General features: G+C 35.9%; 1 protein-coding gene across 1 annotated transcript; it reads left to right on the top strand.

The window, feature by feature from the left end:
• The first annotated feature begins 20075 nt into the window (after positions 1–20075).
• Positions 20076–23427, top strand: LOC139136730 (tyrosine-protein kinase receptor Tie-1-like). The gene is made up of 6 exons (XM_070704581.1): positions 20076–20161; positions 21060–21182; positions 21430–21541; positions 21759–21855; positions 22828–22930; positions 23159–23427. Exons 1-6 carry the CDS (start codon positions 20138–20140, stop codon positions 23240–23242), a joined length of 543 nt encoding a protein of 180 aa, XP_070560682.1. The 5' UTR covers positions 20076–20137; the 3' UTR covers positions 23243–23427.
• Positions 23428–26669: the final 3242 nt, after the last annotated feature.

Here is a 26669-nt window from a genome sequence, read left to right as displayed (position 1 = left end):
GAAGTAATATCTGTTTCGTCTGCAATTGTAAGCTCATCTGCTTTTCTTTTTAAGTCATACTCTTGTTTTTATAAGTAATTTGTAATAGTGTAATATTTGGGGTAGAGGCATGAAGATACAATTATTCTCAATTAGTTCTAATCGTGCTAAAAATCAATCACAGGCTAAAAAAATCCCTGACACTATGCTTGGTAATGAATAGTTTACGATGCTGTGTACATCTTATGTGCGTTTTAAATCAAACCTTTCGTGTTCTCTATGAAACAGCCCCATTTGCATTGAACTTGACCGTATCAGGTGATGTTGGCGAATACGGCTGGAACGAATCTCAACTACAGATGAACCGAACAGTCGAAACCATATTTCAAGTTGGTTGTGTGGCATATATGACAAGACCGTCAGTGCATTTAAAGTGGACGATTAATGGAACGAATGTTAGCAACAAATACATTTCTGAGATGGAAACATTCACAGATTGGCAAGGAAATCTTACTTCCAATGTCATGGTGTCTATAACCATAAATAAAACACGACTAGAACATTCGGGAATATACGAGTGTGGTGCATATTACGGGGACATTCCGGTCGATGGAAAACATCAGACTCTTCAACTGAATGTACATCTCTTCTAAAGGTAAGAAAAACGATCACTATCCTTCAACAGCAACGTTGTATTTCTTCTCAACAGCGACGTTTTTTTTGGGTTTTGATATGCGATATTTTGTACGGGCCTGTAGCGTGTATTGATTTGATAAGTGACTAATTTCCATGTTAAACGACAGCCAATTATTGCAAAATCAAAATTTTACTTGGAAATGCGAAGGTCTTGGCCACAATCGCAAGGTCTAGAGATATTATGAAATTCATTTAGCGTGTCGCAATAGAAATTGTATTTATTTTGAAATGACGGTAGGTGATAATAATAGCCACCGTTGATTGGCTTATTTGAGGGTGTGTGGGAGGTGTGCCAACTACATATACGTTACCAATATTCTGATGGTATACCGTGACTGCTAGTTTTCTTTGAGCAAAGAATATCGAGATACAAAAATTAACTTTTGTGTGTAATCATCTGGTATAATCTGTGGTTAAGCACGCCATACATTTATTTCGACTATACATGTGATATAATATCATACCGTTGGTGTACAGTAATTTAAGAGTTTTTTTATGAAATGCATTGATTCTGTAACTGACGCTTGCGTAAGTTCTGGCAAATCGTACAACGTTTGGCCGAAATGCGAACATAAATATAAATTTAACCGTATTTGTAAATGTACTCTACTTACGTTTTTATTGTTCCGTTGGAAATGCAAAACTCGAGACCACACTGACAAAGTCTAGCGGTGCTATGAAAATCGTTTGGTGTGTCGCAGTTCGAAATTGTTTTGTTTTGATGTAGGTGATAATACTAGCCACCGCTGATTGGCTGTTTTTTAGGGTGTGTGGGAGGTGTGGCTAGGCTGAGCACCATTATTCGTTGTTGATGTTACCAACCGACATCATCGCGAATGTTTAGTTAATCAGTTCATTTATTTATCTATCTATGATTGCCATGAAATATTACTATTTACAATGACATTCTGATTTTCTACACCGCTTTTGTGTACTGTGTCATGTCATATTCCCGAGACTGTTATATTGTTAAGCAGTTTTCACAATCCAACTTTGTTAATTAATTTTCGATAAGGGAATTGTGATGTGGCAATGTTTACTAATATACTGATTCAATACTAGTGTTCTTGCAAGTCATCTGACTCAAACGGATTATTATGCTTTCATCAATGTTTGATTATTACATTGTCTCGTCGCGAATGAAGGAAAATATATGCGATTATGTAAATATCTAAATATTCCAACGGCACATCAATCAACTTTGACAATGTCTGATTTTGAAGTCTCTGAGATTGTGATCTTGTTAGACATTTAAATTTGTTTTCATTAAATATTTAATTAGGGATTTGAGACCTAAACGTCCTAAAACGGATTAAGAATCGACAAGAGCTCTTTGCAAATAGTTTGCTGGTTGCATCATCTAGTCGTTAAAAGGGAAGTCTAAATAAGCCGACGGTCTCGCAATCGCTCACTGTGGACTCGGTGTCTGGCGACAAATTAGGCAAAATATCACAGAGTTTTTTCCTTGCAGGGCCATGCGAGAGCGTGGAGAGGCCGTTTTGCCTGAACACACACCTTCCTCAGTGCTTCCATGTACTCTGTAACTGTATCAACAGGTGCTTTTGAATAGATAGTAGCTAATGGCAAATTTACTGAATCCTTGGCGGCACATTTAACACTTGGACAATGAGTATAGCTATCGATGTAGACCCTTTATACAAGTGTCTTACTACATGAGGTTCTCGGTACGGACGGCAAAATCGTGTTACGCATTTGATTTTTTCCCTGCGCATACCACAGTGGACACGCCATGCGCCTGTGGTCTTACGAAGTGCAGATCTGGCGGCAACAAAGGTCGATCCGAAGCGTCGACCTTATTCGTGGATTAAGCCGCTAGTCCGAACATTCAGTGACGTAATGTTTTCACCGTGCAAAAGACTTTCCATATACAAAATATACGAAGGAATGCTAAATCTCTAAATATTCACACATTTTTCGATAAATGCAAACTGTAAGATATACGGAAATAAGTACTTCTCGTGGAGTGAGTTTTTCAGAATTCGTAGAATCTGTAGACAGAAAATGAGCAGTATAAGGACGCAAAGAATTGTATCTAAGCCTAAAAGACGTATAGAAGGAAAGAATGAATGTCTGATCAGTCAAAATCAACTGACATGATGCCTAGCCTTTAGTGACGCCATGTTGGATAAAGTTTGAATGCTGAGACTAATAAAGTTCCATATATATCGATGAATCATCGATGTACGTACCATAGGTTTAGCGTGGAATGTAATCTTTGAACCGCGCTGACAATACCAAATCACGTGAAGGCAATACGGTGATTTAACGCACTATGTTTGGCAATGTTCTGCATTGTTAAGGTAGATAACAATCAAACAAAGGATATACACAAATCAATACACCAGATCACGAGACGATGACGCAGTGCTGGCAACATTCCATCTTTGTTTTGTTGATGATGTCATTTCCTCCGGACCCCCTCCTCGGCACACATATATACACAAGGCTGAAGAGAGCACTCTGGTATAATTGCTCGTACAATACAGAATAATGGCAGACGTTACGTTGTGATAATACCGTGCGCTACATAAGTACCAAAATTTGCGATTTTTCCCTACGTAGAGCGCATGTATTCGATTTCTGTAGATCACAGCTCTTCTTACTGGCAGACGGCCATCGATGTAGCCAATATCAAAGGTTGGCGCTCGCTCATTTTATGTGTAAATCAACGTCAATTTCGTAAACATATGCAAGATGCTGCAAATTGCTGTGATTATATTACGTTCATCTGGTTACATTGCCGAAAATGAAATAGTAAGATCATGACGGTATCAAGTTGATCAACAGGTAGCATTATGCAGACTACGTAAAGAGCGGCCAGAGCTCTTAAGACATATCGACGTTCTTGTTGCCTTTGTATGCGAATGCTACGTCTTGCAGAACAGTATTACCCTTTAAAAACATTGTTGGGTTTCAATCTTCTGTGTTTATTATTACCTTGCACAAAGTCTAACATTTTCCTCGCCTTTACCATTAGTTTTGTTCCCTCTCCTTTTAATTTTGTTGCGTATGGAAGCGTTGTCAAATGCAACTGATTATCGCATCGCATAAAGTTTGTGTAGCTGCACGAAGTCGGAATTTCCACGTCAGACCAACAATAAAAAGTAGTTAATACCAGTTAATACCAGATATGAACTGAATATGCTCACGTGTTTTACAACAGGTTCATTAAGGCCGCGTTCAAAAAAGTGGTGAGGGGGGGGGGGCTGGAGGAATTCAGGGGGGATTCGAAAAGTTTTGGGGTAGTCGAGGGGGGACTTGAAGTTTTGCTTGCCTATAGGAGGGGGGACCCTGAAAATATTTTGACTCCCAACATTTTGATATCATCCAATGGTTCTAATGTTAGTAATAATTAAACAAAATCTAGAAACAGTTTTGTCATATTTTATGTCTTTAATCTCGAAAAAGTCTAAAAATGTATGAATGCCATTAAATTTTCGTAGAACAAGTTGGCCTTGTAATGGGGCAGGAGCTACAGCTGTTGATAAGTTTTTCAATATTCCTATGCATGTATCAAACACAGTTTCTTGGTGTCTCTCTACAGCATGCTGAAAAACACAATATTCAGTTTGTCAACAAAGCCCGTTTGTCTAAATATTGGTGATAATTGAATGATGCAAATGCACGGTACACGTAGGCTGTGTTGGCAAGCTGAATACTGGATAGCTCAACATTCTGTAGGGAATAGAACAAGAACACAATTGTATAAACTGAACAAAAATATTGTCAAAATAAAAAGTTAATACAACTACTGCCCTGCTACTACATACTGGCAGTGACAGTGATACACATAGCTCTGACTCTGATGTAGTTTAAGAAGAGTTTCGGTCATAGGACACTCAATTGACAGTGAAACATACATCTACTTGTACACAAGATCAAGCAAGAGAGCAACACATAGAAGACTAGGGACTATCAGTTACCATGGATTCTTGAATTCTGGCATATGAGAACAATCAAATATTAGAGAAAAAGATGGGGTCACCATAATTGATCTTATACAAATGTACGATGAAAAGTCAGTTTTTCTAAAATCACTTAAAATCAATATATAAAACCATTCATTTCGAGTTCATGCAGTGAATGAAATTTTCACATCTCATTGTACCAATAACACAAAAGTAAAACTTTGAACAGTAAAGACTCTAATTTAAATGGAAAAATGTGTGACTAAATGGAATCATTTATTTTTTATCAAATTTGCCATTATTACACCCAAAATTTCTGAGATTAAAACATTAATTTCATGGAATATTTTAACCTTCCAGTATTGTCAATTTTGTAAAACATTTATAAGTAGCATCTAAGTTGTATATGTCTTGTACTTTTGAAAAAAAAATTTTGGTAGGTCACTTTGCTCATTTTTTCACAATTTGGTAAAACGTAGCCAGGAATACACAATTTTCATACTCTCTCATGATTGTCATTTTGTGTGCTTTTCAGCTGGTGCCATTGACCTGGCCAGAGTTGGATAAACTCAAGTCGGCTTAGACTGAGGAATGTAAAAAGTTCACTGACGCATTTAAAAATGAATCAATTAAGAACTTGCCCTAGGTATATGGCTCTACAACCTGCTGATAAGAGGTAGTGTTGAACATTTGCGTGCAGAACGACACATTACATGTTTTTTTTACTCTGCGTGCATTCCTAATAAATATGCGGCTATATGGTAATTTGGGGGGGGGACTTGAAAATTTTTGAGGGTATTGAGGGGGGGATCTGAAAAAAAAAAAGATTTCAATCGCGATTCCTCCAGCCCCCCCTCTCACCATTTTTTTTGAACGCGGCCTAATAGTAGTACGCTTCACAGAATGTCGGATATCCAGTAAACAGACTAGAAAAAATAAGCATTATAAACTTAATAGAACAATTTGACCTGCTAATGTGACTCCTGAAACGGAAGGACTTTGAGTTTGACAACATTACAAACTTAGTTATCAAGCATTGAACTTGACTGCTGATGACTCGACCTGTATTGACATTTATCAAACACTACTGGATGCATGAAATAATACAGTATGACATGAACTACTCAATACTTTTTGACTGATATGAAGTTGTGTTATACAATTGTACCTTTGACCTGTCTCATTTTAAAGTGTCTGAACAACGAGCAAGGAGAATGTTACGCAACATTTGCAGACCTCAGGATAATACAAGACAGACATCGTATATTCTGATAGCAGTTCAATTGAGCATACAACGCGGATTGGAAGACAGACTTCTGATAGGACTAGACTTGTATATGGTCTACTACCAGAGTAACTATCTCTGACGAGAATTTGTTGTATTATGTTTTTTTTCAATATTCCTGTCAATAAACCCAATTAATACCGATATAATCGACACCCTTGTGAGCCGTGTAATAAGAAAAATAAGATATATGTTATATCATTATATGTAGCAGGTTTCATCGACTTTCGCACAGTACTTTCAGAGTTAAATCACTAATAACAAAACTTTATGTAAATGAGAACTTCACATTCCCAATGCTTCTCAGTACAATTAGATATTTATGAGCTCAATATCTGCAGCAAGTTTCATCAAATGTAATGCTTTAATAATGAAGTAACATCACTAATTACAAAGTTCATTAAATATGCAAATGAACCCTTAATGAACTACAGACAACTAAATGCTTTACACCACAATTAGATATCAATTGCAGTATCTGAAACAGATTTCATCACATTTGGAGCAGTTATTTCGGAGTTATATGACTAATTACAACTCTTCATAAAATATGCAAATGAACTATTTGTTAACTTGAAACTGCCAAATGATTCTCAGTACAATTAGATATTTATCAGAACAATATCTGTACCCGATTTAACTGACTTGGTGACGTAATTTCAGAGTTATATACCTAATTACAAAGTTCATTAAATATGCAAATGAACCCTTAATTAACTTCACACTACTAAATGCTTTACACCACAGTTAGATATCAGTCGGATCAGTATCTGCAGCGGTTTTCATCATATTTGGTGCAGTTATATCGGAGTTATATGACTAATTACAAAACTTCATAAAGTATGCAAATTATCTATTTATTAACTTGACACTGTCCTATATGCTTCCAAGTATAATTAGATATATATCAGATCTCAGACCGTCTCCATAGGGAAACCATCGTATGGAAAAAAACACAATATTGCATAACTTCATTAAAATATTAGCCACACTAACCAAAATCTAATCAGTTCTTGCAAGTAGCATATGATACCTGTGTACCAAATCTGACTTCAATCTGTTCAGGCGTTTTTGAGTTACCGTGTAAACAGACAGACAGACAGACAGACAGACAGACAGACAGACAGACAGACAGACAGACAGACAGACACGGACAGACAGACAGACATCGCTATGACATTAGCCCACATGTTCACACACGTGAGCTGAAAATGAGGACATTATGAAAGACACAACACTTCAGCAATATTCTATAAGCCGATCACAATTTGATGCATGATAAATCAATATAATTTCTATAAACAATGTTTGTCGTTACTGAGATTGGGATGTAAAAGATAATATATTGGAGCTGCTAAGAAGTGCAACGGTACAGCTTGATTGCAACGGCCATTTTGATTTGAATAAAATTGAAAGACACTGTTTTTCTCATTTTGCAATTACCTGTACAACACCTTTTTAAATGCCCAGATTTCTCTACAACGACATTTTCAACGAGGAAAATCTGGACGACCGCTCGGTCGTTTACATCACTGTACATATTCACATCATCGACAAAAGGTAAGTACTAATAGTTTACTTTCATTTACTTTTTTATCTTCATTTCTTTGACTTTTCTTGAACGTTAAGAATTAGAGTGATGACAAGTTATTCATATACGAAACTATATATATGTGTTTTGTTTTTGTAAAATATTTGTGTTTAAAATACAAAAAGATCGCATTTGTACATCAAATGCACTGCTTAACGATGACTTATTCCTCTATTATTAGGTTTAACAAGAAAAACACTCTCAGAAGCATTATCAACGTTTACACCTCAAACAAATAATTTCACTGGGCAAGGTAAAATAATAGAAAAGAGTTCTAACTCGCATCAGTCATTTGTACGCTCTCGTATGCACGTATTGGAAATGCGATCATGTGAAGGGCCGTTTGAAAGAATTTTTCCTTTTAAAATTGTTATTACTGGTAAAAAGTTAAATTGTAAGAAAGTTGTTTTAAAAAGCGTGAATTTTACTAGCTACTTCAGCATTTTATAAATTGCAGTCTATTAAATACATAGACCTTAGGTCGATATTTTTAGATGTCGTTATGAAATCACACGCATTTAAGTTTAAAGCTCAAACATTCTGAATAACGGTGATACTAAAACGCAAACAACAAAGCCTGCCTTTGATTTAATTCCTGTAATAAGTCACATTCTCGTACATAGTTAATACATTGTTCGGTAGTAGTAACGAGAACGGTTTTATTTAAATTTTCAGATATTAATAAGGTTAACTCATCGTTCACAATTGTTGTCATAGTAGTCGCAACATTAGTGGCGATTATGGTGGCGCTAACCGTAACGGTTTCAATGATCTACCTGCTTATACGCATCAAGCGTGGAAGTAAAAAGGATTGTAATAAGGAAAAATCACAACCAGACATGAACAATGTAAGTATTTGCAACATTTATACAGATTGAACTGTTTATTTTGCCACACAGATCACCACTTTACTCAAGAAATTAAATAAATGGTTAAAGTGGCTTCAGGTAATGATACTTAGCGATGAATTATGAAACTAAACGTGGCGATAATGAAATACAATCAAACATCGTAGTGTATTCATTCCTAGGTTTCTAACAAGCATATTAGATATTGACGTTTACGTTTTCAAAATTAATTATTATGGTCGCTTAAACTAATAGAACTTAAAATAAACATGAACGTTTTCTGTTTCAAAAGATATTACTCCACTCTTCACTGTTTTGGCATTTACTGGACAATATATTTTGTAGATTTTACATTTTGACTTGACATACAGTGCTATTTTACGATAAAAGAAAGACATCACAAAAATGCAAAAGGGAATATGATAATGTGCGTTTTACAGATAAAGTACTACTGATAGGAAGGTTATATTTAACATAGATGAAAACCAAATTACAAGACAACATTAGCTTATAATAATCTTAGTGATTTACGTGCAGTTATGAAAATGTTACATAAGATTTTAAATATATCAAATAATTTTCTTCCAATTTCTTTGATTTACGGCATGATATTAAAAGTGAGTTTATGATATTTGATCACATTTCCCAGATAATCGACTTAGTGTAATTGGGCTTGTATTACGGTACATCATTGACCTTTAATGAAAATGAGATATACACAGGGAAGTTAGGTGACTGCTAAAGAGCACAGGCTTTGAAATACCTGGGAGTGAAACATTATATATTTTGAGCGGTGGTCAGGATGTATTCAATTGTGTTTGCCGTTCCTGATTTATTTATTTCAAATTTGTTTACTATTTTCCTTATTTTCCTACAAGCGTGATGTAATGTGTATTCTAAACCAAGCTTGCCCCCGGGAAGAAAATACAGCAATCCTTTGCTCTGCAGATTGTCTTTTCTGTTTGTGATCTTCTTCCCGACATTTAATTGGCCATATTAAAGTTGCAATGTAACTCGATTGTCATTCCTTTCTGCACACCACAGTCACTCTCATGGTTGCAGAAATTAACCAGATACCCTTTTGTACCGTTTCCAGAATCAAGAAAATAAGAAATTAAAAGATGTAACATCGTCTGATAATAACTTGATGATAAGTTCTGGCTATTGCACGGGCAATGTAAGTAACAACATGTATCTCATACTGAAGTATACTTATATAAATTGCATGAAATAAATGGACATTTTTACAAATGCTTTCACTGGAAAAGTAACTTTTATAGGCACAATAAATTTGCCCTCATTCCGAAAATATTGATTACCCTTTATAGCCAATGTAATTTGTTGCCTTTTGACCAGTTAAGTTATTGAAGAGACGAACTTGTGTTATGAGAATTTGAAAAGACAAATTTGTGTTATTTAGTCATCAGATTCAGACAAGAAAAGTGAAGAGGACCCATTTATCAATTCTCCGGTACAGTCATCATAGAATCATCGTCCTTGTGCCATGAAGCGAAGTTTTAACGAGAAAATGAGAGAATCTTTCCGAAGTCAAAATAAATGAGATTAATGTTACAGTTCCTGATATTAAAAGCGTTTGATGTCCCTGTTTCACCCTGTTAAAACAGGACTGCGGTCTTTGATATATAAATATGCTTGTGACTGTATGAGTATGCGGACATTTCACATGACAGCGTAGAATATACAATGCCATGTATATGTTTTTCTTGCATTTAAAGGAAAAGTCAGAAACTATTTACACGACAAAAATGTTGCAACGAGAACTGGAGAGCATTCCAGCTCTTCACCATGGACCTAAACAAAATTGCGACTTACTGGAATTAAGTCACGACCTTTTGCAATTCTATGATGACGGTTACCTTGGACGAGGAGAATTCGGAGTTGTACGAAAAGCTATTGTGCTGGACGTGAATTTTAAATCGGAGAACAAGGCAGTGGCTGTTAAGTGTTTGCGTGGTACGTATAGATGGTAGAAAATGATCGTTTAAATGCAAATATAATAAAGGTGTTAAACACATATATTTTTATATCAACTTGTTTTGCAAATATGTAAAAGAACTAACTCCTACAGGACAATAAAACTGAACATGATTGTCAAAAGGGATTAAGTACGTCATAGAAAATATATCTGAATGCTAATTACCTGGAAATAAAACACCGTTGTCTTTGAAAAAGTGGTGGCTTAGTGATAAAGTAATATTGTCTTTCTAAAGCTCACTTACTTGTATTTAATTTAACGACGAGTTTATCTGTCTTATACAGAAAACGCCTCCTACGAGGACAGGAGGAATTTTCTCCGAGAGTTAGAAATCATGAAAATTCTTTGTGAAAGTCATCCAAATGTCATCACACTTCTTGGATACTGCTCTCAATCAGGTATTTTGACCTATGTATGAGCCTTGTCCTTTGCTTTGATGTTTGGTCCTTCCAATAATATATATATATATATATCGAAGTAAAGAGATGTCCTCGTGGGAAATTAGAGTGCTCAATGCAAAAGCAGAGCGTCATAAATAACTCTACCTGAGGATTGCAAGATGCATGAAACTTAAGTAATAGATTTCATTACTTTGTACTTGAATTAATCTGTTTATATATATATATATATATATATATATATATATATATATATATATATATATATATATATATAACGAATATATGCCATGCGTGTAGAGTTATTTCATGCTTCAGCTTTGCTTATTTAAACACCATCGAGTTTTCGAAATGGCATTTCTAGTGTTTACATTACGCTTTGCAAAAGAGGCTTCACTACAGCGTAGATTATCATCGTTAAAGTAAATTTACTGCATTTATTGTATGTTTCTATTCATTTTAATACAAGTCGTTCAACGTCTGACCATAAGAAAATGATGTGGTTGTTCATGTCCTTATATAGTAGCATATATTATTTCACATGGCGTCGATCATAGCACTTATGATATTGGCATACACTTGTGAAATTAAATTTACTGAAAAAAGCTTGAAATTGATATAGTATATAGCCAAATATCTAAGAATATTGTAAAAGTAGTGTCCTTGTAGTCAAATTGCATAATAATGGAAAACTTATAATGAAATGACCACCGACAGTCTATTGCATGAGTCATGAAGGATAGGCAGAAGTGAAATGGGCTGAAGGCGGACCTGCATATCAGGATCAACCGGCGTGGTGTGCATCTCTGCCCTTATAAGTAATTATGAAAAGACGTTTAGGAATAATAACGTCAATATCACACTGGTCCCTCACACAAAAGTATATTGACGTCCGGTTTATTCATATCACATACATATACTGCATGTCTCATCAAGTAAGTCATTTTAGAGCTGTAAATACAACAGACAGACAAATAAACAAACAAAAATATAGACAGACAAAAAGAAAGACAGACAGACGATGATGATTGACACGAAGACAGCCAAACATGCAGTGTCCGTACGACGGTAGCTTGGTAGCCTTTGCGAGAGAGGTATAAAAGGCATTTTTAAGATTAGTTAGATTCAATAATTTGTCTTGACTGTCCTAAAACAAAAAGTGTCTCAGAGTGGGATAGAAAGTGTCAAAATATATTAAAATTCGAAATATCTTTTATGAATTTTAGACGTTGATTCTTGCGAGATGCAGAACATGATCAATCCTACAAGACTTGTCACTCAAGTAGATATATTACACCTTGATGCTGTACACAAATAACTTATTTGTACTCTAGATATATTTGTTTATTTCTTTCTACACATTTTATTCACTCTTGTCTTGTGTGCCTTTTTTGATTTTTACTAACCTGACAGTGTTTCGAACAACCGTTTTTTAAGATATAACAATAAAAAAGTAATAAAAAGTTCCTACCAAGAAAGTGCTTACCTTTCCTCTTCGAGTCTGAATTCACATCCCAATCCTGGGTAAAATCTTACTACCCCTGCTAGAATGGCATTGTTATGCAAATGTATCGTAAATGCAATGTTATGTTACATTCTCTCCAATTCCTGTCAGTATTTTTTACATTTGGGCAAATGTATTGAAAAGTAATAAAGATAAGTACAAAAGCTTTTCTATGTAATATTATAAAATATTATTGATACAATTACACCAGTTTGACGACGTTGTTGCCTAGTTGCTAGTGAAAAATTAAAAGAGTAAAAGAGGTAAGCCGGTTTGTTCTACGACAAATGACTTTTGTTTTTTCAAGTTGAACAAAACAGTAATTCGAGAAAAATGATAAATGAGATGTATCATATCAGCACAGGGTATAGTTGAAATAGCGAACGTGAATGTAAATCACACTGCACGAAATCGACTTCAATCTATGAGCAGGTCGACAGTGAAGCCATAATTAATCTAAACTGATAAGTGGCTTGAAATAGCGATACGACAAGCATAGAACTAAACTCCAAAGTTTAATTTAAATTTTCCGTTAACTTAAATGACAATGATGTCCCACCATCTGTAAATGTTTGTTATAACAGTTTTAAGTGAGAGCATACTGCCCATACTTAAAACTTTTCATAATAAGCACAATCATGATGACCCCATATTATAATAATGTGCACGTGGGTACCCCTTACTTAAGCAGATTGTTTTAGTAAAGGTGATTGGTCATGTTCACGTTTAGTTGCAACCTAAATATTTTATAAAGCAATGCATGACACCTGACAATACTCGATTTGAAGAGAATATTTTTAGAGTCGTTTATCAAAATTACTAAGCGATCAGAGAAGACTTTTTTTGCGAAAATGTGAAAAATTGAAAATGACGAATATATATTATTGTCACAATAATTTGCACATGTCAATATATAGTCCATCCTAGAAACCTAAAAATCCATATAACAAAGTTATCCTGCAATTATTTGTGCGGAAGATATCTGACCAAATATTGTACATTTTACCACAGGGACCTGTACAAAAATCAGGTTATCCATATATCCTATCGATGATATGCTTGAGACTTCAACTAAAGAACGGTTTGTTTTTATAATGTATTGGAGCCCCTGATCACTTGACTACACACTGTTAATTCGTAAACACTGCCTAACGCAGAAGAGCCTTTGAACCTAAGCTTATTAGGGGCGTAAATCGAACATCTTACGACATAATAATAAAATGCCTTTTCGAGATTTTGACTGACTGACGTAATCATCTGATGAGGTCAACACTGTAGCTCATAAGGCACTTTTTTATGGACAAACGGCTGTGTTCAATAAAAGGAGAGAAGGCCTTCGATAGAAATATGCAACTTTATTGGAAATATCACAAACATCATTTAAATGATTGATACTTGAAATTCCTACATTCCCTGCAATTTGATCTTATAATCGTTATGTTTGAATAAAACATGAATGAGAGCACCCCTAGTGACTTAAAAATCAAAGTTTAATGCTAATGAGTAAGCAGTTTAATAAAAAAGATACTCCATTCAAAAATAAAAAATCGGCTCATTATGACTGTCATCTGCAAATGTGTTATAATTATACTGTAACAAAAGGTTATGAAGCATAATTTCGTTGACGAAATTAAAGACAGTTTCTATCACGATTTCCCCCTGGCACCAGATGTTAAAGGCACAAGCTCTGTAAGTTTGATCTATGTCTCGCTGAAAAAGGCCATCACATTTTGCCAACATGTCTATTCAATCCTCCTGTAAGTCACTTTACGGAAATTAGCTTGTATTCCAATCTTTTACGGAATTTTAATGTGCTGGTTTCTCTAGTGCTGTATGTTTACTAGTACTGTCTTCAAATATGGATCAATGCGATGCGACAATGAGTGAAGGTTTTAGGGTTTGCGCTACAGTCAGATACAGGAAGATTATTCCCTTTGATGACAGCCATCACAACTGCCTGTCATGTTGTACGTGATCAATAACGAAGCATTTTGATATTTGCAAGGGATCAGATAGATGAATTATGGCGCCAAGGTAAGCAAGATTTGAAAGGTTTTGCTCAAAAGGACAAGTCCAGAAAGTCGGCTAGTGGTGTACCTGTTAGTTTGACGAGGTTTTGTTTCCAAAGACGAGATTGAGGATGGTCTTAACACTAGATTTTGGCATTTTTAGAAAGATTTCGGTGTTCGTCGTTCGCCCTTTGAAGGGTTGGTTACATAAAATGGACAGCTATTGAGAAAAGTTTGCCTTCAGTGTCAAAATTCCCAGAGAAAAGCTTTCAAGGGATTTCAAAGCATACTAAGGGTGAAAGGATTGTCCACATTCAATCGGCAGCTGATAAGCAATATATAACAGTCAAGGATTGAAAAGATGTACTTATAGGGGCAGATACTAAACTCTAATGGGCAGATCAAGCTTTCAGAATGTTACTCAGCTGCATTTTACCATCCTTGTTTTCAACCGCTTTTGCTCATACAACTCTTTCGCCACATTCTAATATATAGTCGTCTATGGGATTTGAATATTTACAATTATCTCTTTCTTCGACGGATTATATTTCGCATGCCACTGTGTTGTCAGTTTCTGCCAGAAGGGTATTATTTCTTGATCAGATGGGATTCCCTAATTAGTCAACTCACAAATGTTTGAGCAAGCTTCCTATTCGAGGCGATAATCCTTTTCATTGAGAAGTCTCCGATATATTTCGTAAGAAAATTGAAGTGGCTAGAGATGTTAGAGCAATATATAGCAATTGTCATTAGACCACGTCAGTCACCTATGTGCTTTATTTCAGCTCAAGTAGCGGCCTCCTGCTAAACGTAACAGGCTTACTGCAATGGATAATTTTCAGGTTCTCCAAATAGTTATTTTAAGGGTTAGAGGAAAAAAGAAGATCCTTAAACCACTGTTGCTACCCTTTCCCTCTAAACTAGAAAGCGGTCATCCAAACAATGACGATTTGCTTATGGCTCAGTGCGTAAATCCTGCAATATAATGAATTCACATACACTTCTTGAGGAATGTATCTGTTTTCAGTTAACACTTGGTCAAACTAACTAACAACAGTAGGGTTTTAGGTTGTTTCAGTGGATTTTCACTCGAATATCTGCACATTCCCCAATTGATCTCACAATGGGCTATAGAGCCTGTTACGGATATGTCAAAATGTATACAGCTCAATTTTCTGATGCAAAAGATATTAAGTGGTTTGAGACCAGTTGAAATCTTCCATTCAACCGTTCCTCACAAACAACATTTTGAATGGAAACTCTATCTTTACTTTTATCGTTCCTGTGGAAAGGTGATTGTGTAGTACCAATCTAGCTGTCTCTAGCCACTAAGGTTACCAAGGCTGCATCAGCTTCACGTCCCTTTCATCAAGAACAACAATATTTGTCCATATGTATCTTGACAATTCAACTGGCTAACTATGTACACGAAGATCAGGTTATTGCAGCAGGATACCGTACAAATTCTAAGGACACTTGTCAGTTTAGGTTGGATTCCGAACGACAAGAAGTCAGAGCTTTGCCAAAGTCAGATCATTCATAATATAGGAGCTACAATAAATGTGGAATGATTGCTAATCCACTTAAAGAGCGTTTTCAAGCTTTGTGAAGTGGTAGGTCACTCTTTGTCGGACAATTTTTATACAAAACGGTATTAAATTTGCCTCCTGAACCTTGTGGCATTATATGTTTAGCTCATTCCATCGCCAAGGTTGAATATGCGACTGCAGTTTTCATTTGTCTTTTGTCTTCGATGCAACAACATTGAAATCCACACAGTCATCCTAAAAGGGCAAATGCCTTGTTAGTACAACATCTCCTTTGGTGGATCAATAGAATCATTTTTTGCAGGGGAGTTTCACTGTCACTGGAACCCTGTTATAATAATTAGAGATGCTCTGATACAAGGTTGCAGACCTCATATTTCATAAGTCTGGTCAGTAGCTCAGAAACGACATCACATAAACTCAGTCGAGTTTAAGGCAGTATGGGAAAGTTTGGGGGCTTTCGTTCCTAATATTTGGGTAAATTGGTTCTTGTTAGGTCAGATAATTCAACATCAGTACCATATTGAAAAAGCAGAGGACAAAGTTCCCATCTCTCTGCATCCCAACTTGATATCTAATGGGTTGATGTATTGTCAGAAATATTAGGATCAGGTTAGCTCATATTCCAGGCGGAGGCAAGGGATAGATGATACTCTGTCCAGAAGACTACCTATCCAACAAGAGGTGACATTTATGCGACAGGTGGTGTTGCAACCATTGAAGATATTAGACAGGCCTCACATAGATCTCTTTGTTAGAACGTACTAGGTCCATTTGCAGGTGTATTTTTCTCCGACACGAGACCAAGGAGCAGTGGCGATGGATATTTTCTCAATTTCCTTAAAAAACATGTTTGAATATGCCTTTCCTCGAGTGTATCTGATTCACACAGGTTTAAGCAAGTCAGGACACTAGGAGTGTGTTGTCCTTCTCATAACAACAAAGTGGCTGAGACAACCATGGTTCCTCGAATGCTGGAGTTGCTTCCTTCAATAAGTCTTCAAGTTGAATGCTTTGAAATTATCCAAAACACTGTTGCTCACATGTACTTCAGTAAGAGCTTCAGAAGATGAAGCAAACACTCATCAATCATCAACCATTACGTCATGTAGTTACAGGCTCAGAGCATTCATTTATTAGAGCAAAGAACATGATGTTGATTCCGTGTATCATTCTCGACGCTATGTGGCTGACTGTCTAGTGTCTCCCCTTTGAGGTTAAGGGTCTAAATCCCAAGACAATTTCACTATGTCTTTCAGCGTGAAGTTAATTTCTTCCGAGTTATGGTGAGGTCAGCATCCGATTGTAGAGATGGTCTAGTTAAAGGGGTATTTGTTAAGCATCCTCCACGGAGGCGGCTGTTGCCATCTTGGAGCCTTACATTGCATTGGTGTTTGACTATGGCAAGCTCTTTATGAGCCTATTAGTCTGAACTGAAAGATTCAACCAGGAAAACTGTTTGTCTTTTAAAGGTACACGGTCACCATAAATTTGCATATTCCATATATGGTAAAGGGAGCGGGGCTTAACGTACAACCCCGTAACACCTGTAACTGTCTGTCCTCAATATTTGATATGTCAAGATCATGCAGACGCACGCTGCTAAGCAGGCCATGGTTGGTCATGTGGGGGCGCCCTTTTTAAAAAGCGGCCACCCGCGTAAAATCTGTGATTGGCTAATAAAAAACTGGTGACCGAATACCTTTAATTGTTGCATGCAGATGTAGACCTAGTGAGATTCTTACTTTGTCTATCAACAATGCTTATCTCATATGGGACCAATGGGTGTCAGTTTGTGCCTACGGTAGGTTTCCTTTCCTAAAATGAATTTTTAACTCATGTTGGGACGAATGCTATCCTTCCTTACCTTGATAATATGTCCGATCATAAATAGTATAAACTTATTTGCCCTTGTTTGGTTCTTTGCCACTTTATTAAGGTGACTAACAGCTGTGTGTTAATGCAGTATTATTCTTCATTAAGGTGTCCACATGGACAAGCATAAAAGGACACTATTGTCCCACGATTAAGAGATTTAATCCAACTTGCCTAAGATTCTTGTTATGACAAACATAGATATCTACCTTCAATCAAAGCATATTATTGATGAGCTTTTGTTCCCCTTTGGCCTTTGTTTAAAGGTCTTTCAGTTGTAAGTGTTCTGAAAGTTTGTTTGTGGCTTTAATCAATACCTTTATTAACATTCACCTCAAGGACGGGCCTATGAAAGAAAGTTTTGCTTACCATGTTTGTGTTGTTCTACATGGTTGAGAAAATTTATTCAGAAGTACGTTCCTCTATAATGGCTTTGGATTCCGCATCAAAGGTAACAGTGTTAGGTAAGTAGAATGACGAAGTGAATGAAAAAGTTGTCTCGAGGAAAAAACTTTCGAATGGAACTACCGCTTTCCTGTCACTCTTCCTTCCTCCCACTGATTTTTTGGAAGGTTGAGAACTGATTTTATATGGGGATCTCATGGTGGTTTTCTCCGTGGATGAAATCACATGTTATGAAAATGTTCCTCCATTCTGAAAGGCAGAAATGAGATAAGCCAGAGGTAACAATGACAGGTACATTAGGTATTAAGTGTTGTCGCAGAAAGATGTTTCCTGGGAAAACTGTTATTCGAAACTTAAGGCATTCCCGTCGAGAATATCGGATGTAGTGTTTTTTTTCTTTGTCTCGACTTATGAAATGTGAGCAGCCTAGCATAGCAGCACTCGTAAATCCTGGGCGCCAATGTTTTGGTACATTGATGAAGAACACACGTAATGGCCAGGAAACGTTTAAAGGAACTGGTTTCAAATACTATAGTTTGACTGAATACACTTTTGTGATGTATAAGTACAATTATCAGTTCTATATCAGGTACCGCAGTCAGCATATGTAATGGACAGGGATTAGATAAAGATCATTAAACTTCTAGATATTTTTGGCCAATTCGATTCTAAGCCATTTGATGTGGTAATGTTCCTGGTTTGCTGACTGATAACATAATACTTTCCAACTACAATGATTATGCTGCCGGCAAAGTCAGGGGAGAGTTACAACTTAACGAATTTGGTTGGTAAGTCTTTTGCTATTGAAATTTTTCTCACGTAAGAAACATTGAATTTCTGCAGTTTTTATTTACGACTTGCACAAAAAGCCAATCAGTTCTCTTTATTCAGTAATTACACCCGATCATCAAATTTTCGCCAATCTGATCAGGGGGCACCAGTAAATAAATAAGGGAAACGAATATGCAGACAGAAACACTATACGCTCCGATATGTAGATACAGAAGCTTTAAATTAAGCCAGAATGTCCCATTAGTCAAAGAGCACGCAAACAAGGTGAATACATGCACTAAATCTTTTTGGCTAAGTAATTTACATTCAATGATAAGGCATGCTGTCTTGTTTGAACTTAATGCCCAAGGGAAATGCAATAGAGATCAGATTTGTAATAATCTCCCTTTGAAATCAATCAGAAACTGGTTTGACAAACACAAAATATTGATGTTGTGAGTACTGTGTCAAAGGACATGAACATCCATGTTTCAATATTCATTGTAGCATAGAACATTATGTCATTCTATATTTGCTTGGTGCATAGAACCATCGCCGATCCGAAGAAATCAAGGATATCATATGGAATCGTGAACAAAGAATGCGGTGAACTTTGAGAAAAAAGTCTATGATGCATAACATAACACCTAATCGACGTGCATGATGATTCAAGCCTGAAATACTCCATTTCATAAGATTTTTTGTCTAAAAGAGCTCCTACAAATGCGTAGAATAGCGTTACATCATCTAAGGTAGTTTAAATATTCGATGATGAAATCGCTATAAGCATAAATACTTTGAACCTTTTCCATATAGCATTATAGAACACAAAGAACTATTTCTCTTTAGCAGTGTAGTCATTGTCTTGTCGTTCACCGCACCACTGTGTACGATCTTTCATCGTTATACCACATTCCATCAGAATATATAGCAAGTGATTTCTCTACCAAGTAATGAGGCATATGACACGTTTTAGGAATGAAAAGAAGGTAAGTCTTAAGAATGATCGCCATTACTAAGAGAAGATTAAATGCGCTAGTAACGCACCTTTTATTGATTACACAGCTTCAACATTAAGTGTTAATTTATATTATTTTGCTTGAATATTAGTGAGGAGATGATATCATTATATTTCCTTTGATACAGATCCGATTTGTATAGTACTTGAGTTGGCATCGTATGGAAACTTACAGACCTACCTTGTGAAAAACAGATCCCTAGAGACGTATAAAAACGTACACCCATGTAGTCGAAACATAACATCATTTGACCTTCTCCAGTTTGCTTGGCAGATTGCAAAGGGTATGAGTTATGTTGCTTCAAAGAAGGTAATCTTTATGCTCTACCCCAATTTTTGTTAAATTTTTAATGTTGAATAGTTTTAGAGCTCTTAACAACAAATCAACATAATAGAGTTTGCAATGAATAAAATACGATAGGAATATATTTAAAACAATATAAAAAAGAAAACGTGTTTAAAATGTAAAAAAATTTCAAAACAAGCTAACAGATACATTTTTTTAATGTGAAATTATTTATTTATGATTTAAAATGAATTTTTTGTTATATCATTCATTTTGGAATGAATTCCATAACTTTTGACTCCAAACTGAATCAGTGCGGTCGTCAAACATGTTGAAAGAACTTGGTACTATCTTATTCAAAGCAGAATTAATCCCAAATTCTATATACTGACCCTGACCCTTACTACCTAGTCACAAATATGCTGCTGTGCCATACCTGCGCAAGAATAATTTTTAAGTTAGGCCATGCCTCTAGCCAATGTCACATTTCAATGCAAACTGCTTAATTTCATAACTTTCTTTAATATAATACTTGGATAAGATGCGAGAAAAATTCAAACCTTGTCGAATTTAAAGTCACCTTTCATAGTGTTGAGCAAGATTTCGTGATCCACTGTGTTACAGGCACTGCTGAAATCAAGCAGCATCGTCAATGCCACCCTTTTCCCATGCAATGTAAAATGTAAGAAATTACGCTGTCATATGTGGCAGTTACTCTCCATTTCAGAGACACTAATGTGATCAAAATTTGGCTTCATTTAATGTCATTAACAATGCAGTAAGATTGCCCAGTTTTTAAACGAATGAATATTTCGTATTTTTGAAAGTAATAGTATGGCCGAAAAATATCGTTTGCCAATTTGTATACAAATAATCATTGTTCTACCCATCATGAAAAAAACTTTTAATTTCTCAATGATAGTTCGTTCACAGAGATCTGGCTTCAAGGAACATCCTCTTAGGCGAAAGCCTTTGTTGTAAGATTTCCGACTTCGGGTTCGCTCGAGATGTCAGTGGAACAGACGTATACGAGCCGAAAATATTGGTAAAAGGAGAAGCCTTGTTCAGTTAAAAAACAAAATATAAGAGCTTTGAAAATAACCTTTCAGTAATTGTTATGTATACATCAACTGCGTTCTATGTCGTCAACCAGTGAAATACTGTCACGTCTACCAAAATAAATGTTATATCGTATTTGATATTGCTCTCACTGTGCCTGCATTGTTTTATTGATACAGTCACAATTATAGAATTACCTGCATGTCATTTTTCATACATCATCTTTTTTTCAGGGACCTTTACCAATCAGATGGATGGCCCTCGAATCTTTAATATGCTCGACGTACACGACAGCGAGTGATGTTTGGTCATATGGGGTTGTTCTATGGGAAATAGCCACATTGGGTAGGTAATGTACAATTGTCCCCTACCCGCTATGTGGAATCACAGAAGAAGAAAACTCTTGAGAACGAAATTGTGCGTTTATTGTTATCGGTTGGGCTTTGCAGTATTTCATCAGCTCAGGTATATTGCTTAATAAAGAAGAAGGATTTTCACGTGTAGTGAGCTACAGTTGTCTGATGTCCTTCAAGCTAACTTTTTGTATTTTATTTTCATTCAGGAGCCACGCCTTATGCCGGATTAAACTCTAGTAAAGTCATACACTTTCTGCGCAATGGTAATCGTTTAGCAAAACCTTATCATTGTAGCGAAGAACTGTGAGTTCAATTTTTCAAACACGTTTCTTTATTATTTTGGACATTATTACCGAGTGACAATGTGAAGGAAAAAGTGACTTGAAGATTTGGCAATGCTCTAGGCTTTCATTCATTTGTCAAAATATAACCGAGTTTCACCAAAATGTGTCATGAAGTTCTTTTAAATGAGGGACAGTGAGAATGAACACATGAAATTTATTTCATATGAACACGAGACAGCAGCAGACAAGTACGTCGCCATATATTGCTAAGTTTTTCGTGCTCAGCATTTTCTCCACCCTGCTAACCTCTTTGTTCTTTGACGAAAGGAAATTCATGAACATACAAATATCGCTCATTTGATTGAATCATTGTTTAATAGACAGCCGTGACACAGGTATTCCCGTAAAGCAAATAATGTCGTGCATAATCGTCAGATGGACAGCCATTTAATGCTCTGTCTATTCCTAGAGATGTCACTCAAGTTCGTACTTGGAAGATTCAGCGTGACTCAAATGAGGCAGTCATTCCAATCCAAGCAATCCCATCCACTGCATGGTAGCTTAGCGGTCATTTTGTAAAAACAATTTTTCATGCCAAGAGCTAATGGTTGCATAATATGGCAAAGTATAAGGAAGGCTACCTTCGACTTCGGTAATAACAAATTCGCCACACTATAATTTAGCTTTATCATTGTGATAGTGCAACGCCAATATTTTATTACAGAGGTTAGCTTTATGAAGATTTTGGCTATTAATTCTTACCTCATGACTCTCAGTGTTGGTAATAGTATATAAAACAGAACGCCAAACATTCATTACATTTTTTCATGACAACAATGAACAGCATGTACTGCGAAAGAATATACTCCAGTACAACGTCCATACATAAACTATGAGGAACGCAGTCAGTTTGAACCCTGCGACAATGACACAGTTATGCTCTGTGGCCGAAGGACATACTTAGAAATTTATCTTGTTTCATATCATGCAGATACCGTATAATGTTGGAATGCTGGACGTCGTGCCCTTTCATCCGACCATCTTTCTCTGACATATCCGTAAAAGTCGGCACAATCGCAAATGACTCAACCAAGGTAACTCTTGAAAACGTATTTTAAAACATCATGTGTGAAATTGTGTTCATAGCCAGCATTTCATATCAATCGGTGTTAACGAACACAGAGCGCAGTAGTCCCTCCAGGTATACCATTTTACTTTGTGTCCAAAATCCGAAGGATTAAAGTGAACCATATAACTGAACAGTCAGTTTCAGTCTGCTAGTTAATATTCACCTCTTAATTTTCACTTTTTAACTGTTACAGGAGTACCTTACATTACGAGAGTTTGATGATCGTCTGTATGTGAACATGTCCGAAGACAATGTACATCTAGATGAAAAGTTGTAGGAAAATGAACTGTCTCTTTTCCTGTCAAAATGAAACAGAAAGTATCTTTAAGAGACACAGCGTGATAAGAATCATTCCTATTGAACGACAAGATTTCTGGTTTTTTTTTCGTTAAAAATGGTGCTACTCCTGTATGGATTATGTATTCATGTATGTATTTGTGCGTATATGTATGTGTGCAACCATTATGTATCAATGTATGTATGTGTTAATGTATATACGTGTGTCAACCTTTGAAACACGTTCATGTGTCATCGATATACACGTATATGCATTTGATGTTAGTTTTTGGCATGTGTCATATCTATGTCCTATTCCAAGTTCTTAAAGGGACAATGCTTGTGTAAATAGCAGAGGGGGATTTTAAGGTTTTTAGTCAAAACATTGTACGTACCATTCTATACGACTCATCCTTAACACATTGGTTTCATGGCTATACAGTTGACCTCACTCACTTTTGTTCAAATCGTGACCCAATCGGCATTATTTTAAGATGGAATTATACTAATATCTTAATTGAAAGTTAAATTAAATTAATTAAAGGTTTTTTGTTGTTACTTCACTCAGATGTGACTACATTATGGTGAAATATGTACACGTAAAATCTTAGGGACAACGTTTAAATGTTTGCCGAGGTGCTATTCTCGAATACCCTTGCCAATAACCTTTGAAGGTGTTATGTGTTCACAAGGAAAACTTTATCATGTTTTTGTTCAGATTATGAGAAGTGAATTTTATAGCTAGATGCTTAGGCCATTATTCTAGTTTGGTAAAGTTAATTAAATCACTTTGCTAATAGTTAGCTACCCGCCGATGACTTTATACACTAATAAAATATGGTGAACTTTTGTGTGTAAAATTAAGTGCAACTTCTTTTAAATAAACTAGTTTTGTAAAACGTATATCAGGTCTTGTTGGAGTATACTTTGCTGTTTTATACCTGGAGGTTCAAAAACATGCTTTCTTCTTATATGCTGGTCGTTTTTTGTGTAATTTGTATATAATTGTGCACTATGTGTCCATGCAGTCAAATTGCCAAACAAGATTGTAAACAAGATCTTGTAAGGTCATCAAAATGAATTTTAAAATCAAAGAGGACTGAAGATTTCTCTCTGTTTATTCACTCGCGCTAGGAATCCATCTTTTACCTATTGTATTATAATTAAAATCCTAGACAATATTTGGCGAGTTTCTAGTGTCGGATGAAAGTGGGCCATAAAATAATAATAACTTTGACTTCGTCAACTTCGTTTCGCAGAAATACAAATGGCAGAAAATTAAAACGTAAAACGCAGGTAAATGTTTACATTCGTGATTGATAACTGCTGCCTTCTTAGGAATTTTGCAAAATGGAATATGACGTCAGGCACCACGGGATAATTACGTTTGGCTACAACCATATCTTTTTCACCAACCGTTAAAATGAGAACGTACATTTACTAATCAATACATTAACTTCGGTGAGATGAATTGTATTGGAGGCAACATTTTATTGACCAATCAAGGGATCGTTGATGTGTATCTAACACTTAGTCACGTTAAGTCGTGTATTTATTCAACTAATACTTCATTCTAATCTTCATGTCTCGCTAGTGGAGAAGTTCGCGAGACAGGGTGAGGAACGGACACTTTTTGCAAGAAACGTGCGAGAATAATTTTTTATGTTATCACTGTAAGAGCTTTTGATTTTCTCTCTAGGCGTAAGAAATTTCATTCTCACATTAAATGGGAATGTACAGGAAGAAAAGCAATCTCTTGGCAATTTCTTGCAGATGCAGTGCAAGGGAAGTGATTTCTCACCGAATGATTGCAAAAAAAAATCCGCTATTTTACGATATCAGGCCCAAGAAAAACAATTTTCGCACATTTCTCCGTTAAGTTGAGAAAGTGTCCCTTTCTCGGTATTTTCTGGCAAATCTCTATATTTCTAGTACTAGTGTGTCTTCGTTAATTTAAAATTGATTTTGATAACCATCAAATTATTTAAAGTCATGATGATCATCTCTTAAACATTCTTTTGCTTCAGAAGTCAATTATGTTCAAAGTAAAGATGATTTGGGCAATCCGCTATGCCATCTGCGAAAAGTGTCGGATTGATTTAAAGACTGCAATTTAGCGATAAGAACAACACAATATATGTTGAGGTTATCATCGTATAACTGTGTATTAGACAATCGTCACGTAAAAGGGTTTTATATCGATAATTGTTCTTATATTACCAAGTAAGTGTATTAAGAATTGGAGTCTCTCTCTCTACGAAATTACAAGTAACATTCTTAACACGATGTTTTCGATCGGGTTTAATTTTTAAATCTCAACAAACGGCATCCAGGCACCTAGCGGAGAAGCAGCGGACAGAACTCACTGCCAAAAAGAGAGTGGTTCAATAACCGGGCTAAGTTGTTACATTTTTCTGACTGCACACGCTGTAGAGTTCAGAAGCACTCACGCTCCTACTCTCGCCATTAAACATGACACACGAGCTTTATCGAGCAATGAATACATCGCTACACTGGTCGAACAGCCTCGGGACAATTCTCTCCACTGCAGAGCTATAAATTGTTTGTTATGTTGATCCTGTCGATAAAATGGATTGTATGAAATATATAAAGGTTTGTTTCATAATTTAATGAAAGTACTTTTCTAGTGCGTGTTCTCATATTTCAACCTGTCGCTGTTTCACATTGCGCTTCTATGATAGAAGTACACACGGCAATGTGACTTAGTTCTTTCTGCAAAGTCATCGAACTACTGCTATAGAACCAGGGGAGCAGAGGTCAAAAGTCTGGAGTATGTCAGTTTGGTAACACAACGCTCCGTTGGTTTAAGACCAATGACAACGCAAACACGACTGAGGCCTGTCTTGTCTACGTTGTAAACACAAGCTTATCACGAAATCACGATCTGATTAGCAGCGTCGATCGTTTTGCTTACGAAATTCAATTTGCTATCAACAATTCTCTATATAAAGCAGAAAATGACAATCTATCAGATCAAATATATGCACTCTGTGCAGTTCGGGGAAAATAAATTTATCATGTGCATCTTGCTATGTGTCGCAATAACTCCTGAACTTTCCTTTCCCATTGTTTTCTAAACGTAGCAAAACAATTATCGTATTATACTTCTCCGTAAAGTTTAGAAAGTGTCCATTTTCGGTCTTTTCTGGCAAACGTCTCTACTTCTAGCACTGGAGTCTCTTGAGTAAATTTATGAACTTGGTTGCCATCAAAATATTTTCAGTAATGATGATAAATTCAAAGCATTACTCTAGCCTCAGAAGTTCATTATGTACAAATTGCAGATGATTCGGCAATCTGCGAGGCCAATTGTGCAAACTGATTAAAGGCGGCAATTTTGCGATTAGCACAAAACAATACATGTTGATATTATTATCATATAACTGTGTCGTACACAATTATCAAGT

This window comes from Ptychodera flava, chromosome 1 (genome assembly GCF_041260155.1).
Source record: "Ptychodera flava strain L36383 chromosome 1, AS_Pfla_20210202, whole genome shotgun sequence".
Taxonomy (NCBI): Eukaryota; Metazoa; Hemichordata; class Enteropneusta; family Ptychoderidae; genus Ptychodera; species Ptychodera flava.
Note: the sequence above shows the minus strand (reverse complement) of the source record. Positions and strands in the feature narration are given on the sequence as shown.